At 41.2% G+C, this 25,731-nt stretch overlaps 3 protein-coding genes across 3 annotated transcripts; 2 read left to right on the forward strand and 1 right to left on the reverse strand.

The window, feature by feature from the left end:
- Nucleotides 1-25: 25 nt before the first annotated feature.
- On the forward strand, nt 26-12,748 carry prpf31 (PRP31 pre-mRNA processing factor 31 homolog (yeast)). The gene is made up of 14 exons (XM_022219154.2): nt 26-184; nt 940-1,155; nt 1,236-1,296; nt 1,381-1,464; nt 3,249-3,346; nt 4,589-4,695; nt 4,771-4,940; nt 6,555-6,712; nt 6,795-6,884; nt 7,939-8,066; nt 9,285-9,357; nt 10,086-10,214; nt 10,299-10,397; nt 12,508-12,748. Exons 2-14 carry the CDS (start codon nt 940-942, stop codon nt 12,619-12,621), a joined length of 1,527 nt encoding a protein of 508 aa, XP_022074846.2. The 5' UTR covers nt 26-184; the 3' UTR covers nt 12,622-12,748.
- A 1,164-nt stretch (nt 12,749-13,912) lies between these two features.
- LOC127536505 (uncharacterized) lies at nt 13,913-17,087 on the reverse strand. The gene is made up of 2 exons (XM_051957095.1): nt 16,447-17,087; nt 13,913-15,301 (listed from the first exon to the last, which is right to left on the reverse strand). Exons 1-2 carry the CDS (start codon nt 16,632-16,634, stop codon nt 14,401-14,403), a joined length of 1,089 nt encoding a protein of 362 aa, XP_051813055.1. The 5' UTR covers nt 16,635-17,087; the 3' UTR covers nt 13,913-14,400.
- Nucleotides 17,088-19,284: 2,197 nt separating this feature from the next.
- Nucleotides 19,285-24,903, forward strand: si:ch211-120k19.1 (uncharacterized protein LOC563199 homolog). The gene is made up of 5 exons (XM_051957347.1): nt 19,285-21,358; nt 22,384-22,721; nt 23,743-23,813; nt 24,470-24,499; nt 24,582-24,903. The coding sequence occupies exons 2-5, from the start codon at nt 22,394-22,396 to the stop codon at nt 24,699-24,701; spliced, it is 549 nt and encodes a 182-aa protein (XP_051813307.1). The 5' UTR covers nt 19,285-21,358; nt 22,384-22,393; the 3' UTR covers nt 24,702-24,903.
- Nucleotides 24,904-25,731: the final 828 nt, after the last annotated feature.

A 25,731-nucleotide genomic window follows, 5' to 3' on the forward strand; every position in this document is an offset into this window, starting at 1 on the left:
AAAGCTTCGCCTTCCTCTGACGTATTTAATCTGCGACAAGCGACGCTACAAACAGTGGCGCACAATCTCAAAGCACAAACAGAAGGAAATAGCGCAATAGAAGCGGATTCACCGCAACACAAACGACCCGAAGTCTCCAGGAGACCCTTTTGTTTTCTATTTTTAGTGAATCTGAGCTTCCGAGGTGAGTTATTGTCATTTAAACAGCTTTCAAGAAACGTACAACCAGCGTTTGCTAGCGAGCTAGTAGCGTTACTTTTAATGTGGTTGCTGCTGATACAGGAGATCAATTCAGATTTATTAGGGGATAAATTGGGATTTTTTGTGACCGATATTGTGATTTGTGATATTTATTTCGAAGTAAAGCTTCAGATTAATACTCATAGTGTAACCGTTTTTAAACACGATGGAGATTTACCAGAAGAAATAACATCAAAATATATTTTTTCCATAATCTAATTCAAAGGTGAGAACTTAAAGATGTGAACCGCTTACAGGTCATTTTTAAAGAAAGAAAAGATCTGAATTCCGTGATTTCAGCTCCTTAAAGGTGAATCTTTTAGCTCAACCATGAGTCAGAAACTCAGTTAACCATCTAGAGCTCAGTTCTGAAAGGACAAACAGTCTAAATTCAGTGATTCCAGCTCCTTAAATGTGAATATTTTCTGGTTTCTTTCCTCTGTGACAGTAAACTGAAGATCTTAGGACTAAACCAGACATTTGAGGCGACTCTGATCAACATTTTTCACCATTTAAAGACCTTTTAGACCCAAACATCTGATCTATTATTCCAGAAAATAACCGACAGATTGCTTGACCATAAAGACAACAGTTGGTTCTTATCACTGTTTAACCCTCAGGACTCCTGGTGGCCCTTTAGGTTTATGTCGGAGGCTGGTCTGAGTAGCTTCGGCTCATTAATCGTTGTTTTCCCTGCAGATGTCTCTGGCAGACGAGCTCCTGGCCGACCTGGAGGAGGCCGGAGACGAGGGGGAGGACGGACTGTACGCCGAGGGAGACGAGGGGGAGATTGATGGCGATGCGATTCAGGGAAGGACGGACGGAGGGCTGGAGGACATCCCAGAGGAGATGGAGGTGGACTACAGTAAAGCAGAGAGCGTCGCGTCCATCGCCAAGCTCCGCAACAGCAAACAGGTGGGTAAATGTCACCCGGTGGCTTCACTCCCGCTGGTTTTTACGGTCAGATAATCAGTGTCGCTCTGCTGTGATTCCAGTTCTCGGAGATCATGGACAAAATTTCAGGATACATCGGAAAACAGCGCAAGAACTCGGAGGGTGAGTGCAGTTTAACTTGTTTTTCATCGTAAACGTGGCTCTTCTGTTCCCGTTTTAGGAGTTTAATGTTGAGTTTCCTTCCAGTCTCGGGTCCAGTGGAGGCCGACCCAGAATACCGGCTGATCGTAGCAGCAAATAACCTCACAGTGGAGATCGACAACGAGCTCAGTGAGTCCTCTCTGCTCTGACTAAACACAAAATCAAACTAGAATGAACCAGACAAAGCTACAAACTAAACCAGTTAGTCCATGAACAGACCAGATATCGCTTCCATCTCAGGTGACCAAACTTAAGTGGTGCTAAAATGTACGTTGGGTTAAAGTAGGTACGTTAGGATGTGATAGCCTTCCTACACTGGCAGCTTTATCACTTATTAGTCACATTCACCACAATTTAAATCTCACTGTGTACAGAGATCACATGTAATATGAGTCAATAATCAAATAAAACCGTTTGTGGAAGGGTAGTTTATTTTAATAATTAAACTCAGACCCAGATGAATGCAGTTCTTGTTTGTCTGTACTTTCTTTTCATGCTGATTTGTTTTTGTCATTTTGTATCTTGTTTTATTTTGTCTTTTTTATCATTTTGTATCTTGTTTTATTTAGTCTTTTTTGTGTTTTTGTTTCTTGTTTTATTTTGTCTTTTTTGTCATTTAGTTTCTTGTTTTATTTTGTCTTTTTTTGTCATTTTGTTTCTTGTTTTATTTTGTCTTTTTGTGTTTTTGTTTCTTGTTTTATTTTATCTTTTTATCATTTCGTTTCTTGTTTTATTTTGTCTTTTTTTGTCATTTTGTATCTTGTTTTATTTTGTCTTTTTTGTCGTTTAGTTTCTTGTTTTATTTTGTCTTTTTTTGTCATTTTGTATCTTGTTTATTTTGTCTTTTTTATCATTTCGTTTCTTGTTTTATTTTGTCTTTTTTTGTCATTTTGTATCTTGTTTTATTTTGCCTTTTTTGTCATTTTGTTTCTTGTTTTATTTTGTCTTTTTTGTGTTTTTGTTTCTTGTTTTATTTTGTCTTTTTTGTCGTTTAGTTTCTTGTTTTATTTTGTCTTTTTTTGTCATTTTGTATCTTGTTTTATTTTGTCTTTTTTATCATTTCGTTTCTTGTTTTATTTTGTCTTTTTTTGTCATTTTGTATCTTGTTTTATTTTGTCTTGTCTTTTTGTGTTTTTGTTTCTTGTTTTATTTTGTCTTTTTTGTCATTTTGTTTCTTTATTTTGTCCTTTTTTTGTCATTTTGTTTCTTTATTTTGTCTTTTTTGTCATTTTGTTTCTTTATTTTGTCTTTTTTGTCATTTTGTTTCTTGCTTTGAATAATCCGATCGAATTCCACTTTGTCTCAGGCCCTTTCATTTTGTCCATCAGACCAGTGATAACATTTATGAAGCTGTGAGTTTGCAACGGCTGTCATATCAAAATGCAAACTGGAGACACATAAGAAGTTAAAAAGACCGTGTCACCTTGAGCGGTACCGGTGCTGCAGATGTTGGGTCTGGGCCGTTGACTGAAACTAAAACGCTCTTACATCATCATCATCATACTTGGACTGAGCTGAAACATCAACAAAACAATAAGGAATGTGAGAAACAGGAATAAAAGCTAAAACTTCAGTCATTACTGGGTCTGTGTAACCTGGAGTGTTTGTATGAGTGATGGCAGCATGTGGAGCCTTTGCTGCTTCATCCATTAGTTCAGAGTCGTGAAGCTTTCTGCCACTTTGACAAGTTCAGATGGCCAAAAGTAACTCCAATAAGGTCATTTTTTATACAACATATGCATCTAAACATGTCATTAGTTCTTCAGAGTGCTGATGAATCCTGTTGTGGTTTCTCCTTTATAACTATTTATACACCAGTAAAATCCATAATAATGGATAGAATACTGGACTGCTAAATAGTGGACAGCTGCAGTCCTGCTACAACCTGACTCGTCTTCTGTGTTTCCTCTCAGACATCATCCACAAGTTCACCAGAGACAAATACTCCAAGAGGTTTCCGGAGCTCGAGTCTCTGGTTCCAGATTCTTTAGACTACATCCGTACGGTCAAGGTGAGGCTAAAGATTTACTTTGAAACCAAAAATGCACTCCAGAATGACAATAAAGACCCAATAAAGTGACTTTCTGCTGTTGTCCACAAGGTTTTTCTCTCTTATTAGTCTGAGCCGTTCTCGCTGCAGTTACGTTAGATTTTATGGACATTTTGTTTTGTAAAAAGTGTGAAGTTGGAGAGCAGAGCAAGGCGGTTTGTTTGTGTGGAACATTTCGTACACAAAAGCAGCTCTGTGTGCTTTACATTAAAACCATTCAAACAAGCTTAAAAAGTACAATTAAAATGGCAAATATAATAAAACCGAGAACAAGAAAAGGAAAATTAGAAATATTTAAAAAAAATTAAAATTACAGTTTGCATTTAAAACAAGTTTTAAAAAAAAAGCTTTAATAGGAAAGCAGCGGCAAACAGAAAAGTCTTGAGCTGTGATTTAACCCTCCTGTTGTCCTCATTTACGGACACCAAAAAATATTGTTTCCTCGTTTAAAAAAAAATACAAAAATTCACCAAAAAATTCCCAAAATTTCTGAAAATTTGTTTTAAAAAAATCCCCCAAATTTAGCAAGAAAATTCTCGTAAATATTTTCAAAAAATTAATACAAATCTTTCAAAAAATCCTAAAAATATCTAAAGTGATTCCATATGTATCAATAAAACTTCTAATATTTTCTTTTAAAACATTCACATAAAAATCGACCAAAATCCAGTAAAATTAGCTGCATTTTGGGATTTTTATGTGAATGTTGTTAAGAAACATTTTTAGCATTAGTTTTTTTTTTCTACCAAAAAAATCTAAAATTTTCCAGAAATGTTGAAAATGTGGACATCAGAAGTTTCACTGTGAGAATCTATTTTTTCCCACATTTTCAAACTTTAAAACGGGTCATTTTGACCTGCAGGACGACACCAAGGTTAAACTTATTTTCAGTTTTCTTGTAAAATTCAACTCAAAACAAGATGATTTCCAGATTGTTTGACTTAACAGGGTATTTAAGATGTGTTGTCTTAAAACAAGTCCCTCCATCTGCTGAAATGTCTCTGGTTAAGTGAATTTATCTTAAATCAAGTGGAATGAGACATTTTGAATGAAAATAAGACAAACAGACTTGGTAGGGTTTAGTGGTTTTGCAGTCTTCAGTTTTATTCGCTCAAAGAGATCCAGGTTAAAACTCTCGTCTCTGATATTTCCTGGCATCACATTAAACCGTTGTGCGTTTCTGTTTTTGTCGTTCCTGCTCAGGAACTCGGGAACAATCTGGAGAAATGCAAAAACAATGAAACTCTGCAGCAGATCCTCACCAACGCCACCATCATGGTGGTCAGCGTCACGGCGTCCACCACTCAGGGGTGAGTCCCCCCGTCCAGGTTCCTCCTGGCTGGTAGCGGATCAATACTTCCTATCGCTGATCGGCAATCTTTCAGGTCGATGCTGACCGAGGACGAGCTGAAGCAGCTGGAGGAGGCCTGCGACATGGCGCTGGAGCTGAACCAATCCAAACACAGGATTTATGAATACGTGGAGTCCAGGATGTCCTTCATCGCCCCCAATCTGTCCATCATCGTCGGAGCGTCAACGGCGGCGAAGATCATGGGTGAGGAGAAGGTTCCAGGTTGTGTTTCTGATCTCTGTGATCGAATGTTTGGTTCTAAAATGTCTTTTAACGGTGAAAATGTGGATCAGAGTTTCATCAAATGTCTGGTTTAGTCCAAAGATGTTCAGTTTACTGTCACAGAGGAAAGACACCAGAAAATATTCAGTTAAGAAAAGCAGAGAATCTGGAAGCTTGAAATGTTTAATTTTATCATTTCGTCTCGACTTTTTGATTCAAAGATCAAAATGTCAAAGATCATTAAAAAAAAGCTTTATTGTAGAAATTTCATTCAATTCCTTTAGTCTGTTTTTGAGTAATGTTGCTAACGGACGGATAAGATGAGAGGTGGAACGTTTTCAAGAACCTACAAGAGAAGTCCATTGGTCATCGACTTCTCTTGGAGGTTTTTGAAGACGTTCCAACGATCACGAGAGGTGGAATGTCTTCTAGAATCTTCAAGGTTCTTGAAGACATTCTTGTGGTCCTTTCTGGTCATTTCTGACCTTCCCTGAAAATTTCATCCAAATCCGTTTGTTTCTGAGTAATGTTGCAAACAGACGGACAGACAGACAAACCAGCGCCGATTGACGCAGAACTGCACCGCCTTCCTTGGCTTAGTAAAAATATTTTAGATATTTTATCATTTTAGAGGAAAGAAAACTGGAGGTTGTGTCGAGAAATAACAGTTGTTCACTGGAGTTTTCTTGAAGACGTTCCACCTTTGATCCAAGATGAGCGGTGGAACATCTTACAAGAGAAGTCCACTGGAGAAGTCTATTGGTCATCTTTTGACTTCTCTTGTTGGTTTTTGAAGACGTTCCAACTATCATGAGAGGTGGAATGTCTTCAAGAACCTAGAAGAGACGTCCAGAGGTTCTTGAAAATGTTCTTGTGGTCCTTGTGTCATTTCTGACCTTCCCTGAAAACTTCATCCAAATCTGTTCCATCCATCCAAGTAGGCCTGGGTGATAAATCGAATTAATTTGATTAATTCGCCTTTATAAAACCTGACAATTTGAAAATTTGCCAAATCGTAAAATCGAGGCGAGCTTGAATATATAACAATACAGATTCTTCTTCTGCACTGGCGTTTGCTTCCGCCTCTCATCTCCTTCCACCAAAACACTCACACCCCCGTCATGGCCGACAGAACAGCAGACGAAGAGTTGGTGGCCAGAAAAGGGCCTCATGTTACATCGATTCTATGGAAGTGGTTCGGCTTTGACCAGACTGACACAGAGCAAACTACAGTCATGTGCAAGGTTTGCAAAAGTACTGTGAAAACGAAGAGTAGCAGCACAGCTAACCTCTTTCAGCACCTCGGACAGAGGCATCCTAAAGAATGGGAAGAGTGCTGCAGCTACGGGAGTGCGGCATGGCTAGCACTAGCCATAGCAAACAGACCGCAAAGAAACAACAAAAATCAATTAAAATCGTCCAAGATGACTAAAACAAATCTAGATTTTATTTTTTTGGCCATATCACCCAGCCCTACACCCAAGTCTGCTTTGGACTGATGCTGCTGTCAGACGGGCAAACAAACGTACGACCATCGTCCCATAACTCCGCTGCGCTCCTTGACAGAGTAATAAAACTGATCTGATGTGGCTGCAGGAATCGCCGGAGGCCTCACCAACCTGTCCAAGATGCCGGCCTGTAACCTGATGCTGCTGGGAGCTCAGAGGAGAACGCTGTCGGGCTTCAGCAGCACCTCCCTGCTGCCCCACACCGGCTTCATCTACCACTGTGACGTCGTCCAGTCTCTGCCGCCGGTCAGTAAACACCTTCACATGCGTTTGACTCGGCGCTGAGGCTCGTTAGCTCACAGCTCTCTGCTCTGTTTTCACCCCTCAGGACCTCAGGAGGAAGGCGGCTCGTCTGGTGGCGGCTAAATGCACTCTGGCAGCTCGAGTGGACAGTTTCCACGAGAGTTCAGACGGAAAGGCGAGTTCTCACATCAACACCGTAAACCTCTGAGGACGCCTCCAGATTCACCTCCCTCCTTAGCCGAGCGAGAGCGTCCATCCACCTGTAAAGACCGTGACCTAAAGAAAGAGAGACAAGTTTAGCAGATGTTTTCCCCAAACTCTGTAGGAGCTTCTAATCTAGTTTATATCAGGACTAAAAGAATAAGGAGGAATAAAGAAGTTTCTGCCATAAATTACTGCAGAGAAAGAACAAACTGATGCAGGAAAATTCACCAATCTACCAAGAAGAAGGAGTAGAAGAAGAAGAATGAGTAGAAGGAGTAGAAAACAGTAACAACAAGTAGAGGAAGAACAACGATGAGTAGACGAATGACGAGTAAAACAGTACGAGTAGGAGTGGAACAACGAGTAGGAAAAAGAACGTGAGGAAGAACAAGAAGTAGAACAACAACAAGGAGTGGAAACATTAACGAGTAGAAGAAGAATGAGTAGAAACAACAATAACGAGTGGGAATAGAACAAGGAGACGAACAACGAGTAGAAGAAAAAGTAGAACAATAACAAGTAGGAGTGGAAACATTAACGAGTAGAAGAAGAATGAGTAGAAACAACAATAACGAGTGGGAATAGAACAAGGAGACGAACAACGAGTAGAAGAAAAAGTAGAACAATAACAAGTAGGAGTGGAAACATTAACGAGAAGAAGAACAAGTAGGAATAGGAGTAGAAACAACATTAACGAGTAGGAATAGAACTAAGAGACGAACTAGTAGAAGAAGAACAAGAACAACATGTGGAGGAAATGGATAGCATGTGTGGCTAGTTTTGTAATACCGAGATCAGAACCTAAAAGTAGTGAAAGAGGCCTCATGGTTTCACCTACACATCCAAAATCATTACAACCACCTCTGTGGTTCTGTTAGTGTAAAAATGAAGTTTTCCGAATGCATGGAAACATCCAGATTTTATTTTGTTTGTGGTCTGCTAACATCCGTTTGGTCTCCCTTTTAAGAACGTTTGCATGCAGGAGAACTGGAGGAAAAGGAGCTAATTTCTGTCGCACTGTGCAGGTCGGCTATGATCTGAAGGAGGAGATCGAGAGGAAGTTCGACAAATGGCAGGAACCTCCACCGGTGAAGCAGGTCAAACCGCTGCCAGCTCCTCTGGACGGACAGAGGAAGAAGAGGGGAGGACGAAGGTAAAGTCAGCAAGACACACTGGAAACATGCCCCTCTCAAAACAGGAAAAAAAACTGATTTCAAGGAACTTCTACTTTGAAATAAGTGAATAAATCTGGAAATAAGATGTGATATTTAGAATAACGAGATCTTAAAATTAGCTGGAAAACTTATTTTAAGCTCTATTTTACCAGGATTGTCAAGCTTAGGTGTCTTAAAAAAAGCCAGACATGCTAAAAACAATAGTAGTTTTATACTCAAAAATAGGGTTTTGCTTTCATGTAGCCTCCTAATTGAGATGTTTTAACCCTCCTGTTGTTCTCATTTCAGGCACCAAAAAATATTGTTTCCTTTTCTGAAAAAAATCCAAAAAATCAGCAAAAAAATGCCCAAATTTCTTAAAATTTGCAAAACCTTCAGGAAGAAAATTTCAATATTTCCTGAAAATTTATTATTTTTAAAATCCCCCAAATTTGGCAATAAAATTCTTGTAAATATTTTCAAAAAAATTAATAAAAATCTTCCAAAAAATCCTAAAAATATCTAAAGTCATTCCATATTTATCAGTAAAACTTCTAATATTTTCTTTAAAAACCTTCACATAAAAATCAACCAAAATCCAGAGAAATTCACTGGATTTTGGTTGATTTTTATCTGAATGTTCTTAAACACCTTTAGAATTTCTTTTTTCCACCAAAAAATGTTCATAAAGTTCCCAAAAATGTAGAAAATGTGTACATCAGAAGTTTCACTGTGAAAATATATTATTCTCCACATTTCCAAACTTTAAATGGATCATTTTGACCTGCAGGACGACGCCAGGGTTAAACTTGTTTTGAGTTTTCTTGTAAAATTCAACTCAAAACAAGATAATTTCCAGATTGTTTGACTTAACAGGATATTTAAGATGCATTGTCCTAAAACAAGTCCCTCCATCTGCTGAAATGTCTCTGGTTAAGTGAATTTATCTTAAATCAAGTGGGAGGAGACGTTTAGACAAACAGACTTGGTAGGGTTTTCAGTTTTTGTAGTGCAGATTAAAAGAAAAGGAAGAATCAGGATTTTATTCCCCGTGAATCCAGAGAAACTGGTCGACATTCATCTGCAGAGGAAAAAGTAAAACCTGCAGCAGAGAATAAAGATGCATCAACGAGAAGCTTATGTAACCCGCAGAGTCCAGTTTAGAAAGCTAAATATACGTCCAGCAGCACTGAACTCTGTTTTCTGTGTTTCTGCAGGTACAGGAAGATGAAGGAGCGACTCGGCCTCACGGAGATCAGGAAACACGCCAACAGGATGACCTTCGCTGAGGTCTGAGCATCTTCTCTGCTCCGTTTCTGTTTGATGTTAAAGCAACAGAACGCTTAAATGTTCTCATTTTTGTCTGATTCTGAGCCTTTGACTGTGTTTCGAACAAAGATAAAAAAGAAAAAAAACGCGACAGAAACGAGACACAAAGCGACAGAAAGCGACAGAAACGAGACACAAAGCGACAGAAAGCGACAGAAACGAGACACAAAGCGACAGAAACGAGACACAAAGCGACAGAAACGAGACACAAAGCGACAGAAACGAGACACAAAGCGACAGAAAGCGACAGAAACGAGACACAAAGCGACAGAAACGAGACACAAAGCGACAGAAACGAGACACAAAGCGACAGAAACGAGACACAAAGCGACAGAAAGCGACAGAAACGAGACACAAAGCGACAGAAACGAGACACAAAGCGACAGAAACGAGACACAAAGCGACACAAAGCGACAGAAACGAGACACAAAGCGACAGAAACGAGACACAAAGCGACACAAAGCGACAGAAACGAGACACAAAGCGACACAAAGCGACAGAAACGAGACACAAAGCGACAGAAACGAGACACAAAGCGACAGAAACGAGACACAAAGCGACAGAAACGAGACACAAAGCGACAGAAACGAGACACAAAGCGACAGAATGGAGTGTTTCCTGAGTGGTTTTAGCTGGACTTCTGGCACAGCAGCAGTGATTGTGAGTTAACCCCTCCGTTGGTATTTCAGATCGAGGACGACGCCTACCAGGAGGATCTGGGCTTCAGTCTGGGTCAGCTGGGGAAGAGCGGCAGCGGCAGAGTCCGGCAGGCTCAGGTCAACGAGGCCACCAAGGCCCGCATCTCCAAATCCCTCCAGGTGAGCCTCCACGCATCCTCTCCACTCCAAAAGCTGCTGTCAGAGGACTTCTTCTTCATGTCAGATGGTTTCTTCTCCCCACAGAGGACGCTGCAGAAGCAGAGCATGACGTACGGAGGGAAGTCCACGGTCCGAGATCGATCCTCAGGAACCAGCTCCAGTGTGGCCTTCACACCTCTACAGGTGGGGGGGGGGGGGGGGGGGGGGAGGAAGGAAGGAAGGAAGGAAGGGAGGGGAGGGAGGAAGGAAGGGGAGGGGAGGGAGGAAGGAAGGGGAGGAAGGGAAGGAAGGAAGGGAGGGAGGGAGGGAGGAAGGGGAGGGAGGGAGGAAGGGGAGGGAGGGAGGGGGGGAGGATGGGAGGGGGGGGAGGGGGGGAAGGATGGGAGGGGGGGAGGAAGGAAGGGGAGGAAGGGAAGGAAGGAAGGGAAGGGGAGGGAGGGAGGAAGGGGAGGGAGGGAGGGAGGGGGGGAAGGATGGGAGGGGGGGAGGAAGGAAGGGGAGGAAGGGAAGGAAGGAAGGGAAGGGGAGGGAGGGAGGGAGGGAGGAAGGGGAGGAAGGGGAGGGAGGGAGGGAAGGAGGGAGGAAGGGGAGGAAGGGGAGGGAGGGAGGGAAGGAAGGGGAGGAAGGGAAGGAAGGAAGGAAGGAAGGGAGGGAGGGAAGGGAGGGAGGGAGGGAGGGAGGGAGGAAGGGGAGGGAGGAAGGGGAGGGAGGGAGGGAGGAAGGGGAGGGAGGAAGGGGAGGGAGGGAGGAAGGAAGGGGAGGAAGGGAAGGAAGGAAGGAAGGGAGGGAGGGAGGGAGGGAAGGAAGGGAGGGAGGGAGGGAGGGAGGGAGGGGAGGGAGGAGGGAAGGAGGGAGGAAGGGGAGGGAGGGAGGGAGGGAAGGAGGGAGGAAGGGGAGGGAGGGAGGGAGGAAGGGAAGGAAGGAAGGGGAGGAAGGGAAGGAAGGAAGGGGAGGAAGGAAGGGAGGGAGGGAGGGAGGGAAGGGAGGGAGGGAGGGAGGGGGGGAAGGATGGGAGGGGGGGGAGGGAGGAGGAAGGAAGGAAGGGAGGGAGGGGAGGAAGGATGGGAGGGAAGGGGAGGGGAGGGAGGGAAGGGGAGGGAGGAAGGAAGGGAGGGAAGGAGGGAGGGAGGAAGGAGGGACTATTTTCTGATACTGTGATGTTATTTGACATGTAGCGTTTTTATTCGACCACTAAACTCTATCATTTGTTCCTTGAAGCTCCGTTTGTTTTGCAGCAGTTTACTCAAGCATCCAGTAGCAAACAATAAAAAACAAGAGTAAACACCACATAAAACAGTAAAAATGAAGTAAAAACTCAATAAAAACCATAATAATAAATAAATGAAGGCCATAAATGTCCCACTAAACATCTGGTTGACATGAACACCAGATGTTGGTCATTCATGTTATCATGCAGAGTTCAGGGCCGACAGAATGAAGTGCAGCAGCAGGAGAAAAAAACAGTTTATTACCTCCTCTTCTCAGCGTTTATACCTCGGATAGAGGTAAGCACAAAGGAGAACTTGGACCTGTTTTGTGGCCAGGGGTTCTGCCAGAGAGGAACGACTTCAGGTTAAGAGGATGATTAGCATCCAGAAGAACAGACTCTGCTTTTTGTTTGTGTAGAAAATGTAATCCAGACTGTTAAAACACACCCCAGCTATTTTAGAGGCTACTTTTACTGTCCTCCTGAGGGAGTTCTTGTCCTTGTTACCAAGGTTACAATACCAGCATGAGATGGAAGATGAGATGATGGACTGGATGAAGGAACAGGAGAAGAGCTTGAAACTTAGCAAGCTTTGCCAGACTAAACAGTTGTTGCTGACCTTTGTGAACCAGCATTTCAGTTTAAGTTGCTGTCAGTTACAGTACCCAGGGACTTATGAGGCACCACGACACTGAGGAGCTGGGGGAGACCGTCTACATCGATGCAGATCTTTGTTTTTGAAATGTTGATCTGAAGGAAACTCCTTTGCAGCATAACATAAAATCATGAAGAAGCTGCCCATGTCCGACTTCATCACCACCAAGCAGGCTGACGATGACCGAGTCATCAGCGTACTTGATGATGGATCTGTCCTCATGTTGGCTGACAGTCGTTTGTGTATAAAATATATAAAACGCAGCCCTGAGGTCAGTAGGCTGGACAGTGTTCCGTTAACCCTGACCTGTTGTAATCGGTTTGTGAGGACATCAAGGATCCAGCCCACATTCTGCTGGTTACCGTAGTATCTGTGTGAGCAGCTCCCCGGTCCATTCATCTCCTGATGTTTGACGTTGTGTTGTTCTGCAGGGTCTGGAGATCGTCAATCCTCAGGCTGCAGAGAAGAAGGTGGCTGAAGCCAACCAGAAGTATTTCTCCAACATGGCCGAGTTCCTGAAAGTCAAGAAGGAAGCTAAGATGTGAACACACTGTCACACACACACGGACACTGAGCAGAGTGTTTTCAGGTCGCTGTTGTGCTTCGTCCTGGATTTTACTTTCGTTTTTGGTTTTATTGTTTCTCAGTTTGAATAAAGATGTGAAGATTCCAGAGTCTGCTCATTTTTTAGAAGGTAAATATCAAGCTGTGTGAATTAAGGTGGTTGTTTTCTAAAAAGTTCAGAATACTTGCAGATCTAGAGATTAGTTTTTAAATAACAGCAGTCTGAATCAGTGATTTCAGCTCCTTCAATGTGAATCTTTTCTGCTTTCTTTCCTCTGTGACAGTAAACTGAAGATCTTTGGACTAAACCAGACATTTGAGGAAACTCTGATCCACATTTTTCACCATTTAAAGACTTTTTAGAGACAAACAGCTGATTGATTAATCCAGAAAACAACAGATTAATTTACAATGATTGTTACTTTGGTTCTGGTCCAGCTCCAGTTGGATTTTTGGGAGTGGTTTTAACATGAATTCTAGAGAAACAACTACTAAATCTGTACTTCTGGCCTCTTGAGGGCAACAGCTGACATTAATTTTCATGAATGGTTCATTTACGATGAGCATATGACGTGTCTTCTTGAACGACATACTGTGAAGTTACTATGACACACTGTACTAGAACTTTATCCACAGAATGTACAGTGACTTTTTAAATATGATGCAGTGTGTGAACATCATGACTGTATATCGACATACGATACTATGACGTTTTTATAGACATATGTATGTGTATATAAACAAGAGTTCAGCATGTAGGGAGGAGTTTTACTGCTTTTATCTCCTTTACTGCACCTGGCATGAATGTACAGTGCCTTGTGAAAGTATTCGGCCTCCTTGAACTTTTCAACCTTTCGCCACATTTCAGGCTTCAAACATAAAGATATAAAATTTTAATTTTTTGCCAAGAATCAACAACAATTGGGACACAATCGTGAAGTGGAACGAAATTTATTGGATATTTTAAACTTTAACAAATAAAAAACTGAAAAGTGGGGTGTGCAATATTATTCAGCCGCTTCATCATCTAACTTGTTAGTTGGATGATTCAGAGGTCACAGCATGTTGGCAGTGAATTTATCTGAAACTAGGAAACAAAGCAACAAAAAACCTCACGTCAGATTTGGATCGTCATTAGAGCACATTTCAGGACTTCAACGTGTTTTCTGAAACATAAACGTTTTGTTTACAGCTTAGAGGAAAGAATACGGAACCAGGGGTTAGACTGGAAATAAAACATGGACTGGTAGAAAAACCTGAGCTATTAAAACAGAAGACACAGTTAGACACAGATCACAAAGAGACGCAAAACAACCACAAAGAGATGCAAAAAAAATACAAAGAGAGACAAAATAATCACAAAGAGAATCAAAATGATCACCCAAAAATGAAACAGAAAAATCAATAAATTTGAAGGGACTGAAGAGGAAAACAGTGTGACTTTGGACTTCTTTCAAAACTGTTTCACTGAAATGTTTTAATGAGTCATTTTAAATACAGACACGTGAAATGAAAGAAAACACTCATTAAATCAACACCACCATGTGCTTCATATCATGATGCTGCCGCCACCGTGCTTCACGTCATGATGCTGCCGCCACCGTGCTTCACGTCATGATGCTGCCGCCACCGTGCTTCACGTCATGATGCTGCCGCCACCGTGCTTCACATCATGATTTAATAATGTAACTGAGGCTGTAAACGTGGAGGTGTTTTGGTTGATGAAACAGCTAAAGTTCGTACGGAAACAGGAACGTTTCCTAGTATTCTGGTGACTTCCTGTCCTTCAGGATGTCAGTGAAGAACCAGTCGTCCTCCTGAGGCGGTGTTGCTATGAGACGGAGTTCAGGAGTTTGCATCGGAACGGTGAATGACTGAGCGACGCCTTCAAACGGAGTAAAACCGACTCCACGGTTTCCCATCATGCACTGGTTCTCATGGTGGCAGACAGAAAGCTGGTTGTGAAGCTCTTCTTCCACTGCCGATGAACTCTGCCATCCCTGATCTCCATGGCAACCGTATCCACACCCGCCCTTGCCTCCGTCCGCCTCAGCGAAGCTCTCTGATTGGTCCTCTTGTCCGGCATCACCATGACAGTCACACACGTTCTCCAGGTAGGTTTCCACGTCCATCCAGCTGCCGTCGTTTGGATCTCCCAGCAGCTCCAGGATGTCGGTCAGCTGAGCCTCCAGGTCCAGGTTCCTCTGGGCTGGCAGGTCGGAGAACATCTGGACGGAGAAGTCACAGGAGTCCAGAAACAACGGAGAGAGTTCTGGACTGAAGGTCGGAGAGATGAGCTGACCGAAGCTGGAGTCGTCAGGAGGAGTTTGGTTTTCTTCGGAAAAGCTGCTGATCGGCTGAAACTTGGAATCAAAGAGTTCTGATTCGTGGTTCAAGTCTGAACCCAGATGCACTGCTTTGTTCTGGTTCTTCAGATGACATTTCCACAGATGTCCCGACTCCTGCTGCTTCTTCTCAACAACCTCAGCTTCATACAAGTCGACAGATTCATCGTCTTGGTGTTTGTCTGGATCTGTTCCGCTCTGAGGCACGCTTCCTGTCGGTTTGGGCGACGATGGAGAAGATCCGTCTTTGTCGGACTCCTTGAAATACAGAGCAGCAGCCAGACGATGATTCGCTGCTTCGATGTCGGCAAACTTTCTGTTGATAGAAGCAGATGGGGAAAAAAAAACATCAAAGAAACATGAAGCTAAAGATATAGCAGCTCGCAGCTTTACCTTAGCATAAAGACTAGTTAGCTTAGTATAAAGATTAGTTACCTTATCATAAAGACTAGCTAGCTTACCATAAAGGGTAGTTAACTTAGCATGAAATTTAGTTAACTTAGCATAAAGACTAGTTAGCTTAGTATAATGAATATGGACTAGTTAGTTTAGTATAAAGACTAGTTAGCTTAGCATAAAGATTAGTTACCTTATCATAAAGACTAGCTAGCTTACCATAAAGGGTAGTTAACTTAGCATGAAATTTAGTTAACTTAGCATAAAGACTAGTTAGCTTAGCAAAAAGGCTAGTTAGCTCTGCATAAAGACGAATTAGCTTGCCATAAAGACAAGTTAGCTAAGTATAAAGGCTAGTTAGTTTAGCGTAAAGGATAGTTAGCTTAGCATAAACTTTAGTTTACTTCGCATAAAGACTAGTTAGCTTAGCATAAAGATTAGTTATCTTATAAAGACTAGCTAGCTTACCATAAAGAGTAGTTAACTTAGCATGAAGTTAAGTTAACTTAGCATAAAGAGTAATTAGCTTAGCATAAAGGCTAGTTAGCAAAGTATAAAGGCAAGTTTGCTTAGCATAAAAGATAGCTTAGCATAAAGACTAGTTAGTTTAGCATAAAAACGAGTTAGGTCAGTATAAAGACTAGTTAGCTTAGCATAAAGACTAGTTAGCTTAGCATAAAAACGAGTTAGGTCAGTATAAAGACTAGTTAGCTTAGCATAAAGGATAGTTAGCTTAGCATAAAGGCTAGTTATCTAGTATAAAGATTAGTTACCTTAGCATAAAGACTAGTTAGCTTAGCAAAAGACTGGACCATACCACTAACATCCTGTTTCTGTTGCTACCATGTTGTACTTGACGTTCAAACTGAACTTTTTTGTTACCATCACCATGCTTCATGATGATGCCACCTCCATGCTTCACATCATGATGCTATCATAGGAGTCTCGCTGGGATCAGATCCTCCAGATCCTTATTTTATATTTTATTACCTCTAATCTGTCCGGTGACTCGAAGCTTTATTTTCTCAGATTTAACCTCTAGTTTTTATCTTCTCGTCGACCCACCTCTGGATCATGTTGTGCAGGAAGCGTCGGTGGTTGACCTGCCGTTTGGACTGCCGGTTCTTCCTGGGTTTCTGCAGCGTTCTCATCATGTGACCCGCCGCCGAGGTCACAAAGGTGTAGAGGTCCCGACCCCAGGGGACGCCTCGGTCCAGACCTGGCTCCAGGCTGACGGAGATGGAGGGTCTCATGGCTGGGGGGGAAGGGGACAGTTTGTAGAGGGTTTATAGAGGGTTTATGGAGGGTTTTATATTCAATAATCAGGGCTAAACTCAGTCACAGGTCCTCAGTATCTCCAGAGACGTCTCGTTTAGTTTTCAGCCTCGACCAACAGACTCCGATCAGGAACTTAGAATGAAATATTTAACTTTATGTAGCACTTTAAACAAGCACAGTTGAAACAAAGTGCTGTACATCAGAACAAGGCGTTGAAATGCAATAAAAACAGTCGAATAAAATCAGAAATACACATAAGTTAATGAAAAAATGAAGCGGCTTCTGTGCTAAATAGCGACAGGACTTTGGAACGTAAAACCCGCGACAGACAAGCGATCACATGCTTCGTTAAATTACAGAAAATATCAAATAAAATCACAGAAAAATTAATTCATTTACAAAAACAAGCTTTAAATCAGAGTCATTGATTCGACCGTAAAATAATGATTTTTTAGATGTACTTAAATCAACTAAAAGTATTATTTTACAGATAATTACTGTGATTTTCCATCAACTAAATGTATATTTCTGTACATTTATGAAGGCTTTGGTCACTGACAAAGGGTATGAATAATTTTGGTCACAACGTTTAGGCTACAAACATTATTTTGATGAAGTGACTTGATTTGATCGTGAATCTTTAACCCTGTAAGAGAAAATAAAGTAAAAACATATACGAACAGTATTAATTTATATTATTATAAATAATATAAATTCATACATTGATTTTGTGATTTTACTAAATATGACCCGAAACTAAAGAAAACAGAAAATCTGTCAAATTACACTTCAATCATTTCATATATTTTAAACTTTAATTTGGATAAATTCTCTTTCAAATATTGTCAAATGTTTGAACTAAAAAATTATATTTAAATAAAAAAAAGCTGAATTTTTCTTTTGAATGATTGTTTGTGAAAAACAATTTTATTGACAAATAATAATTGTAATTTTATTACACATAATCGTTAAGTCTTTTATTGTGTTTGAAATAAAATTCAGATTTTCCTTTCATGCAAAAACTGAAAAATCAGTAATTTTTATTACAGACATTCAACAATATTTCAACGAGAATTTATGCAAATTAAAATTTGAAATATGTGAAATTATTTAAGTGTTGTTTGACAGATTTTCTCTGTTTTCTTTAGTTACTGATAATATTTAGTAAAATCACAAAATAAATGTATTAATTCACAAATTTACTGCAGAAAGTGCAAATAATGTTCAAATCAAAAATCAGATTTAAAAAAAATGAAGTCGTTCAATCTTTCATAGCATTCAACAATATTTCAAAGGATTAATCTGCATATTAAAGTTTGAAATATTTTAAATTATTCATCAAAAACACAATAAAAGAATGAGTATTTATAAAAATGTTATTTTTTAATCTGGACATTATTTAGAGTTGGACCTGAATTAAATCTAATTTTCAGTGATTTTAGGAGGAAAAAAATCAGCAAAATCTGTAAAATAACATTAAATAATCTTTAAAATTCCAGCTGTAAGATGAGCAGCGTCACCCTAGGATTTATAACTCCATTTAATCTGCTTTAGTCCTGAAATCTGAACACGTCAGACGCCTCCTACCTCCTGGTCTTCTGCCTCCTGGTCTTCTGCCTCCTGGTCTTCTGCCTCCTGGTCTTCTGCCTCCTGGTCTTCTGCCTCCTGGTCTTCTGCCTCCTGGTCTTCTGCCTCCTGGTCTTCTGCCTGCTGGTCTTCTGCCTCCTGGTCTTCTACCTGCTGGTCTTCTGCCTCCTGGTCTTCTACCTCCTGGTCTTCTGCCTCCTGGTCTTCTACCTGCTGGTCTTCTACCTGCTGGTCTTCTGCCTGCTGGTCTTCTGCCTCCTGGTCTTCTGCCTCCTGGTCTTCTACCTGCTGGTCTTCTACCTGCTGGTCTTCTGCCTCCTGGTCTTCTGCCTGCTGGTCTTCTACCTGCTGGTCTTCTGCCTGCTGGTCTTCTGCCTCCTGGTCTTCTACCTGCTGGTCTTCTACCTCCTGGTCTTCTACCTGCTGGTCTTCTGCCTCCTGGTCTTCTGCCTCCTGGTCTTCAGATCTTCCTCCAGACTGAAGCTGCAGAGAAAAGCTGCTGAGCTCCTTCAGGTTTTTCGTGACGTCAGTTTTCCTTTTTTTCTTTTTGAGCTGAGTCCATTATGAGGAGTCAAATGCTGCAGCTTTGTTGGACAAACGCTTAACGAGGCCTTGATTGATCCTTAATTGATGTTTTTAAGCTGCGGCTCTAATTAGTGCATTCTCAGAGGGAGGATCTGAGCTGGTTGCTAACGGCTTTAATTGACCTTTAGAGTCCTTTAAATCCACAGATTGCCTTCCAGGAGCCCAGTTTACAGATCTATGGCAGCAGCTGGAGGAGGAGGAATAATTAGCGAACAGCAGCTTTTATTCACATTTCAGCCTGAAAATTAAAAAATAGTTCCTGGGTTTCATCTGAGACTTTTTTGTTGCTTTTTTCTTTTTGTTTTTTGATCTGAAATAGTTACTTTAATCATTATCAATATAATTTATCTTAAAAAATCTAAACTACAGTGAAATAAATGTGCCAAATAGCAGTAAAATGTCCCAAAATACAGTGAAAACCTCATTTTTTTAAGAATATTTCAACCAATTTGCACATTTATCCCATTTCAGTTTGGATTTTCAGCTTAAATGTTAGTGCTGGGGTCAAAAAGGAGAATCTTTTATGACGTTTGACCCCCAAAAAAGCACAATTTGGACTTAAATTAGTAGAAAATTGTGTTTTTTTATAGATATTTTCAAAATCAAATCAAATGCCTTTATTGTCATCGGAGAATGAAATTCTGAGTTAATCTCCTTTGTGGGATAAAACAATTACAACAGATAAGATTAAAAATATACTATGCAAAATATGTTTTATAATGTATTTACTTTATTTAGCATTTATTTAAGCAGGTCAGTCCCAGTGAGAGCAGAGATCTGCTTAAAAGGAGACCAGCAGCATCGTCACAACAGGATGTAAGAAAACAAACATAAAATCACTCATAAATGAATAAATTTGCACAAACCCACCCAGAACTGCACTGCTCATGCTAAATGCACACGTTCAGGAGTTAGTGCTGGTCCTGCTGCTTTATGGCCTCAGGGGTCAAAACTTTAGCAGTGTGGAGGGTCCAGATGGAGCTGTAGCGCCTCCTGGAGGGCAGCAGAGGAAACAGGAGGTGGATGGGTGGGCAGCTGTGTTTTGATGAGTTTCTGTTTTGATGACCGTGGAGCTTTCCTATCTGCCTCAGTGCTGCCTGTGAACCCACCAGAAGGTCCTGCAGAGGATGATCTCCACAGAGAACCTGCAGAAGGTCAGCAGCAGCTGCTGGGACACATCTGCCCTCTTCAATGTTCTGGTTCTACCCCGGGGTCTCCTCCCAGGAGGACGTGTTCAGAAAACCTCCAAAGGAAGTCTCCATGGAGGATCAGAACCAGATGTCCAAACCACCTCCACTGGTTCCTTCAGAGGTGAATGATCAGCAGCTCTACTCTGAGCTCCCTCCAGATGTCTGATCTTCTCCTCCTGTCTCTAAGGTTGAGCCCAGACACCCTACAGAGGAAGCTCATTTCAGACGCTTGTATCCATGATTTCATTCTTTGGGTTGGAACGTAGATGGATGGTAAACTGAGATCTTCTCCTTGAGGCTCAGCTCCCTCTTCACCACCACGGTTCGGTACAACGCCCTGACTTTGTGCTAATCTCTGAAAACCCTCCACCACTGATGGGTCTGTAATCCTCTGGGCTGGTGATGGTAATTCTTTGGGTCTGGGAATAATGGTGGCAGATTTAAAATGTTTGAGGACCGGGCATGATGACAGACAGACTGAAGACGCTCCAGAATTCCTCTGCAGTCTCTTAGGACTCAGGTTCACACCGTGGAACGTTGTCCTGACGTCCTCTGAGCTCACAGCTGGTCATCGGTGGATGGTGGTGGAGGTGTTGCTCCTCAGAGGTCTGAAGAAGAGTTGAGTTCCTGCTGTTTTATATTTTTAGGTATTTGTGTTGTTTAAGGTTTGCGTGTATTCATAAAGAACAATCCAAACCAAATATTTCTTCTTGTATCATTTTTTATCATATTATAAATTATTTATCATAATTTTGCTGATTTTTGCTTTTAACTAAACTCTAGTTAAATGACAGAATAATGGTGAATATGAATGTTTAGAAGCTATGAAATTAAATTAGTCGCGATAAAATGTTTGTTTTTCATTAGGAGTCAAAAAAAGCTGTAGTAAAAGACATTTTTAGCTGTTAAGAGTCTAAACAGAGTGGTATAAATGCTACAGCTGCTTTCTTTGCGGTGATAACGTGGAGTTTCAGCTGCAGGAGTGGCGTCTATTTACAGAGAGCTCACATTCTGAAGCTCCAACAGACGAACACCAGAGTCAGAAACTGGAGGAAAACTGATTTTAAAGGTTGAATAAATGACAGTGTGTGCTGCAGAGAGCTCATTTCTCCACTTGGTTCTCTTTATTTGTGCTTAAATCCAGTTTTTCTCCGTCAGTCGGTTTTATCGTCCTCCATGTGCTCTTTTCTCAGATTCCTCTCCAGCCGGCTGATAAAAGCTTTTATCTGCAGAACTTTGACCCATCAGGACGTTCTCTCTGTGCTGGAGAACCAATCAGGAAGCAGCTTTTAGATCTTCTGGCTTCAGAGACTGAAGGGGAGAAGAACCAGCGAGAGGTCAGACCGATTTAAATCCTCCATATGTTGTCTGGTTTTTGTTGTTTTCCGTCTCGTTTTTGTCATTTTGTGTTTAGTTTTTGTAATGTTTTGTCTTGTTTTTGTTGTTTTTTGTCTGATTTTGTGGTTGTGATCCTCCAGTAAAATCCTCCATGGTTCAGTTCCAGGTGACTAAATGTTGTGTTCCTTTGTAGACACTCTGATCTGTAATGTGGAAATGATAAACTGAGGATGAATGTGGATGAAACTGAACTTATTTTTCTAAACATATTTCAGGTTGTTCATGATGTTTGGTAAAAAGATAATTCCTTAAATGTGAACATTTCTGCACTAAAACAAAGGAGTGTGGTTAATTAGAAGTTGTTTTGCTGGTTTTACTGGTTTTACTGGAGATCAGAGTGGCCTTAGAGATACATTCAGCATGGTGAAACATCTTTGTACAGATGGAGTAACATGGAGATAGAAAAACATCTACAGGATGAGGAGAGAAAAGACCACAATGAAATCTGTGGCATGGCTGAAGAACAACGAACAGAGGAGCAGAGCGAGAACTTTAGAGGTTGTGAACATGCAATTAATTTTCAAAAAGATACAAAACAACAGAGAAAATGACAAAAATGACACCAAAAATGACAAAATTCAGACACAAAATGAAACCCAAAATGACAAAAACAACAAAAACGAGACCAAGAACAACAAAAATGAAACTGAAAAACGAGACATAAAATGACAAAATTGAGACAAAATGACAAAAAAAAAGACCCAAAACGGAGATTGAGGCAAAAATGAAAGGATGAATAAAAGTGAGAGGAGCAGGTGGTTGTAGATTCATTCCTGGTGAAACATCTGCAGATGTTGGACGCTGTTCCAGGTTTCTTCTACATTTGTGAAACAGAACTTATATTGAACCGTTTTCTGGTATTGACCACTGACAGAATGTTTCTTCTCCTCCTTCATGTTGTTCTGGATTTCATATCTCAGTGATAAATGAACCTCCAGTGATAAAATCCGTCTCCTGTCCACAGATCCGTCACCATGAACCGGGTCTGGGCTGCGTTCAAAGCCCGTCCGTACGTCAGCAACGTCCTGGGCTACACGGCCCTGTTCGCCTCCGCCGACCTCTTCCAGCAGAACTTCCTGGCTCAGAAAGCTGCCGCCGGGTCGGAGGGACAGGGAGGCGTGGACTGGACCCAGACGGCCCGGGTGGCGACGGTCGGCTTCTGTTTCCACGCCAACTTCAACTACCGCTGGCTGGCGGCTCTGGAGAAGCTGCTGCCTGGAGGAGGGATGAAGGCAGTGGCGGGAAAGGTGGTGTTGGATCAGCTGATCGCTGCGCCGCTCACCATCAGCGCTTTTTATCTCGGTGAGCTTCAGAGACGCTTTAGACCGAGTCCTCTGGTTGTTTTTAAGGTTGATCTGATGGAGACTCAACAAGAAAAGCACTCAGAGACACAAAAAAGGACGAAGACCAGAAAAAATGACCAAAAAGAGACAAAACTGTTCTAAAGAGACACAAAACACCTAAAATCAGCCACAAAATGACACAAAACAGAAAAATGTAACGCAAAACAATCAAAATGAGACGCAAAAGTACACAAATGTGGTGCAAAATGAGCAAAATAAAGAAACAAAACAGCCTCAAACACAAATTAAACAACCAAAACCAGACACGAAACAAGAAAAAAGAGACACAAAACGACAATATGGAGATAAATGATGAGAAAAACCAGGCAAAACTGTGACGAAGAGACCCGAAAACACACAAACGAGACACTAAATGATCTCAGGGAAAACTAGAAAAACACTCAGAGAGCCTTGGATCATTTCTGATGGATAAGTCCTGATAAGTCCTCAGAGGTGGATTTGTAGTAGGATCACAATCAGCTGATGTAGTGTTCACTGGTTGTCATGGTTACAGTGACGCCGTGCTGCTATCTGGCAATGATACAGAAATCTTTAACCAATCCATGGATCCAGACTATAAGCAGCATCACTGATAAAATCTGATCACTTGGTCCTTGGATCATTTCTGAGCTTCCCTGAAAATTTCATCTAAATCTGTTTTTGAGTAACGTTGCTGACAGACGGACGGACCGCCGCCTCTGATGGTCACATTACTCCACCATGTTCCTTCATGGATTAAATCTCTTCATTTTCTGGTCTTGAACTTCCTGATGTTCAGTTTTGCACCAAGAAGGAAACTGAGGAGCAGAAAGAAGCCGTTCAGGACGGTTCTGATGTTCTTCTCTTTAATGTAGCATTTTGAGATTTAGCTGAAATGAAATGAGCATGACAGATAAACTGTATTATTATTAAAATGGTGGTGAGGTGATTTATGGTCCTCTTTGTTCTGTAAATGTTTTCTCTCCATTTGTAAATCTCAGGTTTAAGTTTCCTAGAAGACAAAGAGGAGCTGCTGGAGGACTGGAGGCAGAAGTTCTGGACGTCTTATCAGGTCAGAGATGTTCTCTGGAGGCTGAAAATGACTGTTTTCAGTTTACTGTTATTTATATGACATATTATTATTGTTTCTGCTGTTTACAGACGTTTTCCAGTCGAATCACTAAAAAGTATGAATGCACACGTGAAGCTTTTCTCCTTTTAAGTGTAAAAATACACAATTATTGCTTCGTTCTAGAGACATTATTTCATTATTATGTATTCTTACATATCATGTAAATTAAGAATTGAAAACACACATATATATATATTTAGCAGATTTTTCTTGTTTAGTTACATAAAAGATAATAAGATTTAAGGAACTAAGAAAAATAATGTGCATGTTGACAAATAAAATGTAATAAAATAAAATAATTTTAAATAATAGCCATGACTGTAAATAATGACTGGATCAAACATCTGTTTTGATTATTATTATTATTTTATATTATTTTACAGTGCGTGATTATTAAATTAGGCTGTCTGACTTTAAATCCAGCTGATAATATATTTTATAATATATTTGATACATTTGCTGCTGTTTGTTTGTTTTTATGTATTTTTCTGTCTTTGATGAGTTTTACTGTGATTTCGTGGATTGTTTTTATTGTCCACATCATGTACCGTCCACTTACATGTTCCATGATGATCTTTCTGTCTCTCTGGCTGCAGACTGGGGTGGTCTACTGGTCGACGATGCAGGTGAGATCATTAAAGTTTTGCTGCAGATTCACTCACATTCAGATGTTTAGAACTCATTTTTTCTTCTTCTTTTGGATCTCAGGCGATAAACTTCACCTTCGTCCCTCCGGTAGCTCGGACCGTGTTCCTGGGAGGCGTCGCTCTGACCTTCACCGTCTTCCTGTGTCACCTGAGACAGCAGCAAAACCACAAACCGGAATAGACCTGACAGCAGCAAAACCACAAACCGGAATAGACCTGACAGCAGCAAAACCACAAACCGGAATAGACCTGACAGCAGCAAAACCACAAACCGGAATAGACCTGACAGCAGCGAAACCACAAACCGGAATAGACCTGACAGCAACAAAACCACAAACCGGAATAAGCCTGACAGCAGCAAAACCACAAACCGGAATAGACCTGACAGCAGCAAAACCACAAACCGGAATAGACCTCACAGCAACAAAACCACAAACCGGAATAAGCCTGACAGCAACAAAACCAGAAACCGGAATAAGCCTGACAGCAGCAAAACCACAAACCGGAATAGACCTCACAGCAACAAAACCACAAACCGGAATAGACCTGACAGCAGCAAAACCACAAACCGGAATAGACCTCACAGCAACAAAACCACAAACCGGAATAGACCTGACAGCAGCAAAACCACAAACCGGAATAGACCTCACAGCAACAAAACCACAAACCGGAATAAACCTGACAGCAACAAAACCACAAACCGGAATAAGCCTGACAGCAGCAAAACCACAAACCGGAATAGACCTGACAGCAGCAAAACCACAAACCGGAATAGACCTCACAGCAACAAAACCACAAACCGGAATAAGCCTGACAGCAACAAAACCAGAAACCGGAATAAGCCTGACAGCAGCAAAACCACAAACCGGAATAGACCTCACAGCAACAAAACCACAAACCGGAATAGACCTGACAGCAGCAAAACCACAAACCGGAATAGACCTGACAACAGCAAAACCACAAACCGGAATAGACCTCACAGCAACAAAACCACAAACCGGAATAGACCTGACAGCAGCAAAACCACAAACCGGAATAGACCTCACAGCAACAAAACCACAAACCGGAATAAACCTGACAGCAACAAAACCACAAACCGGAATAAGCCTGACAGCAGCAAAACCACAAACCGGAATAGACCTGACAGCAGCAAAACCACAAACCGGAATAGACCTGACAGCAGCAAAACCACAAACCGGAATAGACCTGAC

This window comes from Acanthochromis polyacanthus, chromosome 12 (assembly GCF_021347895.1).
Source record: "Acanthochromis polyacanthus isolate Apoly-LR-REF ecotype Palm Island chromosome 12, KAUST_Apoly_ChrSc, whole genome shotgun sequence".
NCBI classification, from domain to species: Eukaryota; Metazoa; Chordata; class Actinopteri; family Pomacentridae; genus Acanthochromis; species Acanthochromis polyacanthus.

Bases quoted from the DNA above. Each gene is read 5' to 3' on its own strand.
- prpf31 (XM_022219154.2), top strand. From the start codon at position 940: ATGTCTCTGGCAGACGAGCTCCTGGCCGACCTGGAGGAGGCCGGAGAC. The intron at 8,067-9,284 runs GTAAAGTCAGCA...GTGTTTCTGCAG, and splicing joins AAGAAGAGGGGAGGACGAAG to GTACAGGAAGATGAAGGAGC. The intron at 9,358-10,085 runs GTCTGAGCATCT...TTGGTATTTCAG, and splicing joins ACAGGATGACCTTCGCTGAG to ATCGAGGACGACGCCTACCA.
- LOC127536505 (XM_051957095.1), bottom strand. From the start codon at position 16,634: ATGAGACCCTCCATCTCCGTCAGCCTGGAGCCAGGTCTGGACCGAGGC. The intron at 15,302-16,446 runs GTGGGTCGACGA...TTCTATCAACAG, and splicing joins CTGCACAACATGATCCAGAG to AAAGTTTGCCGACATCGAAG.
- si:ch211-120k19.1 (XM_051957347.1), top strand. From the start codon at position 22,394: ATGAACCGGGTCTGGGCTGCGTTCAAAGCCCGTCCGTACGTCAGCAAC. The intron at 23,814-24,469 runs GTCAGAGATGTT...CTCTGGCTGCAG, and splicing joins AGTTCTGGACGTCTTATCAG to ACTGGGGTGGTCTACTGGTC. The intron at 24,500-24,581 runs GTGAGATCATTA...TTTGGATCTCAG, and splicing joins TCTACTGGTCGACGATGCAG to GCGATAAACTTCACCTTCGT.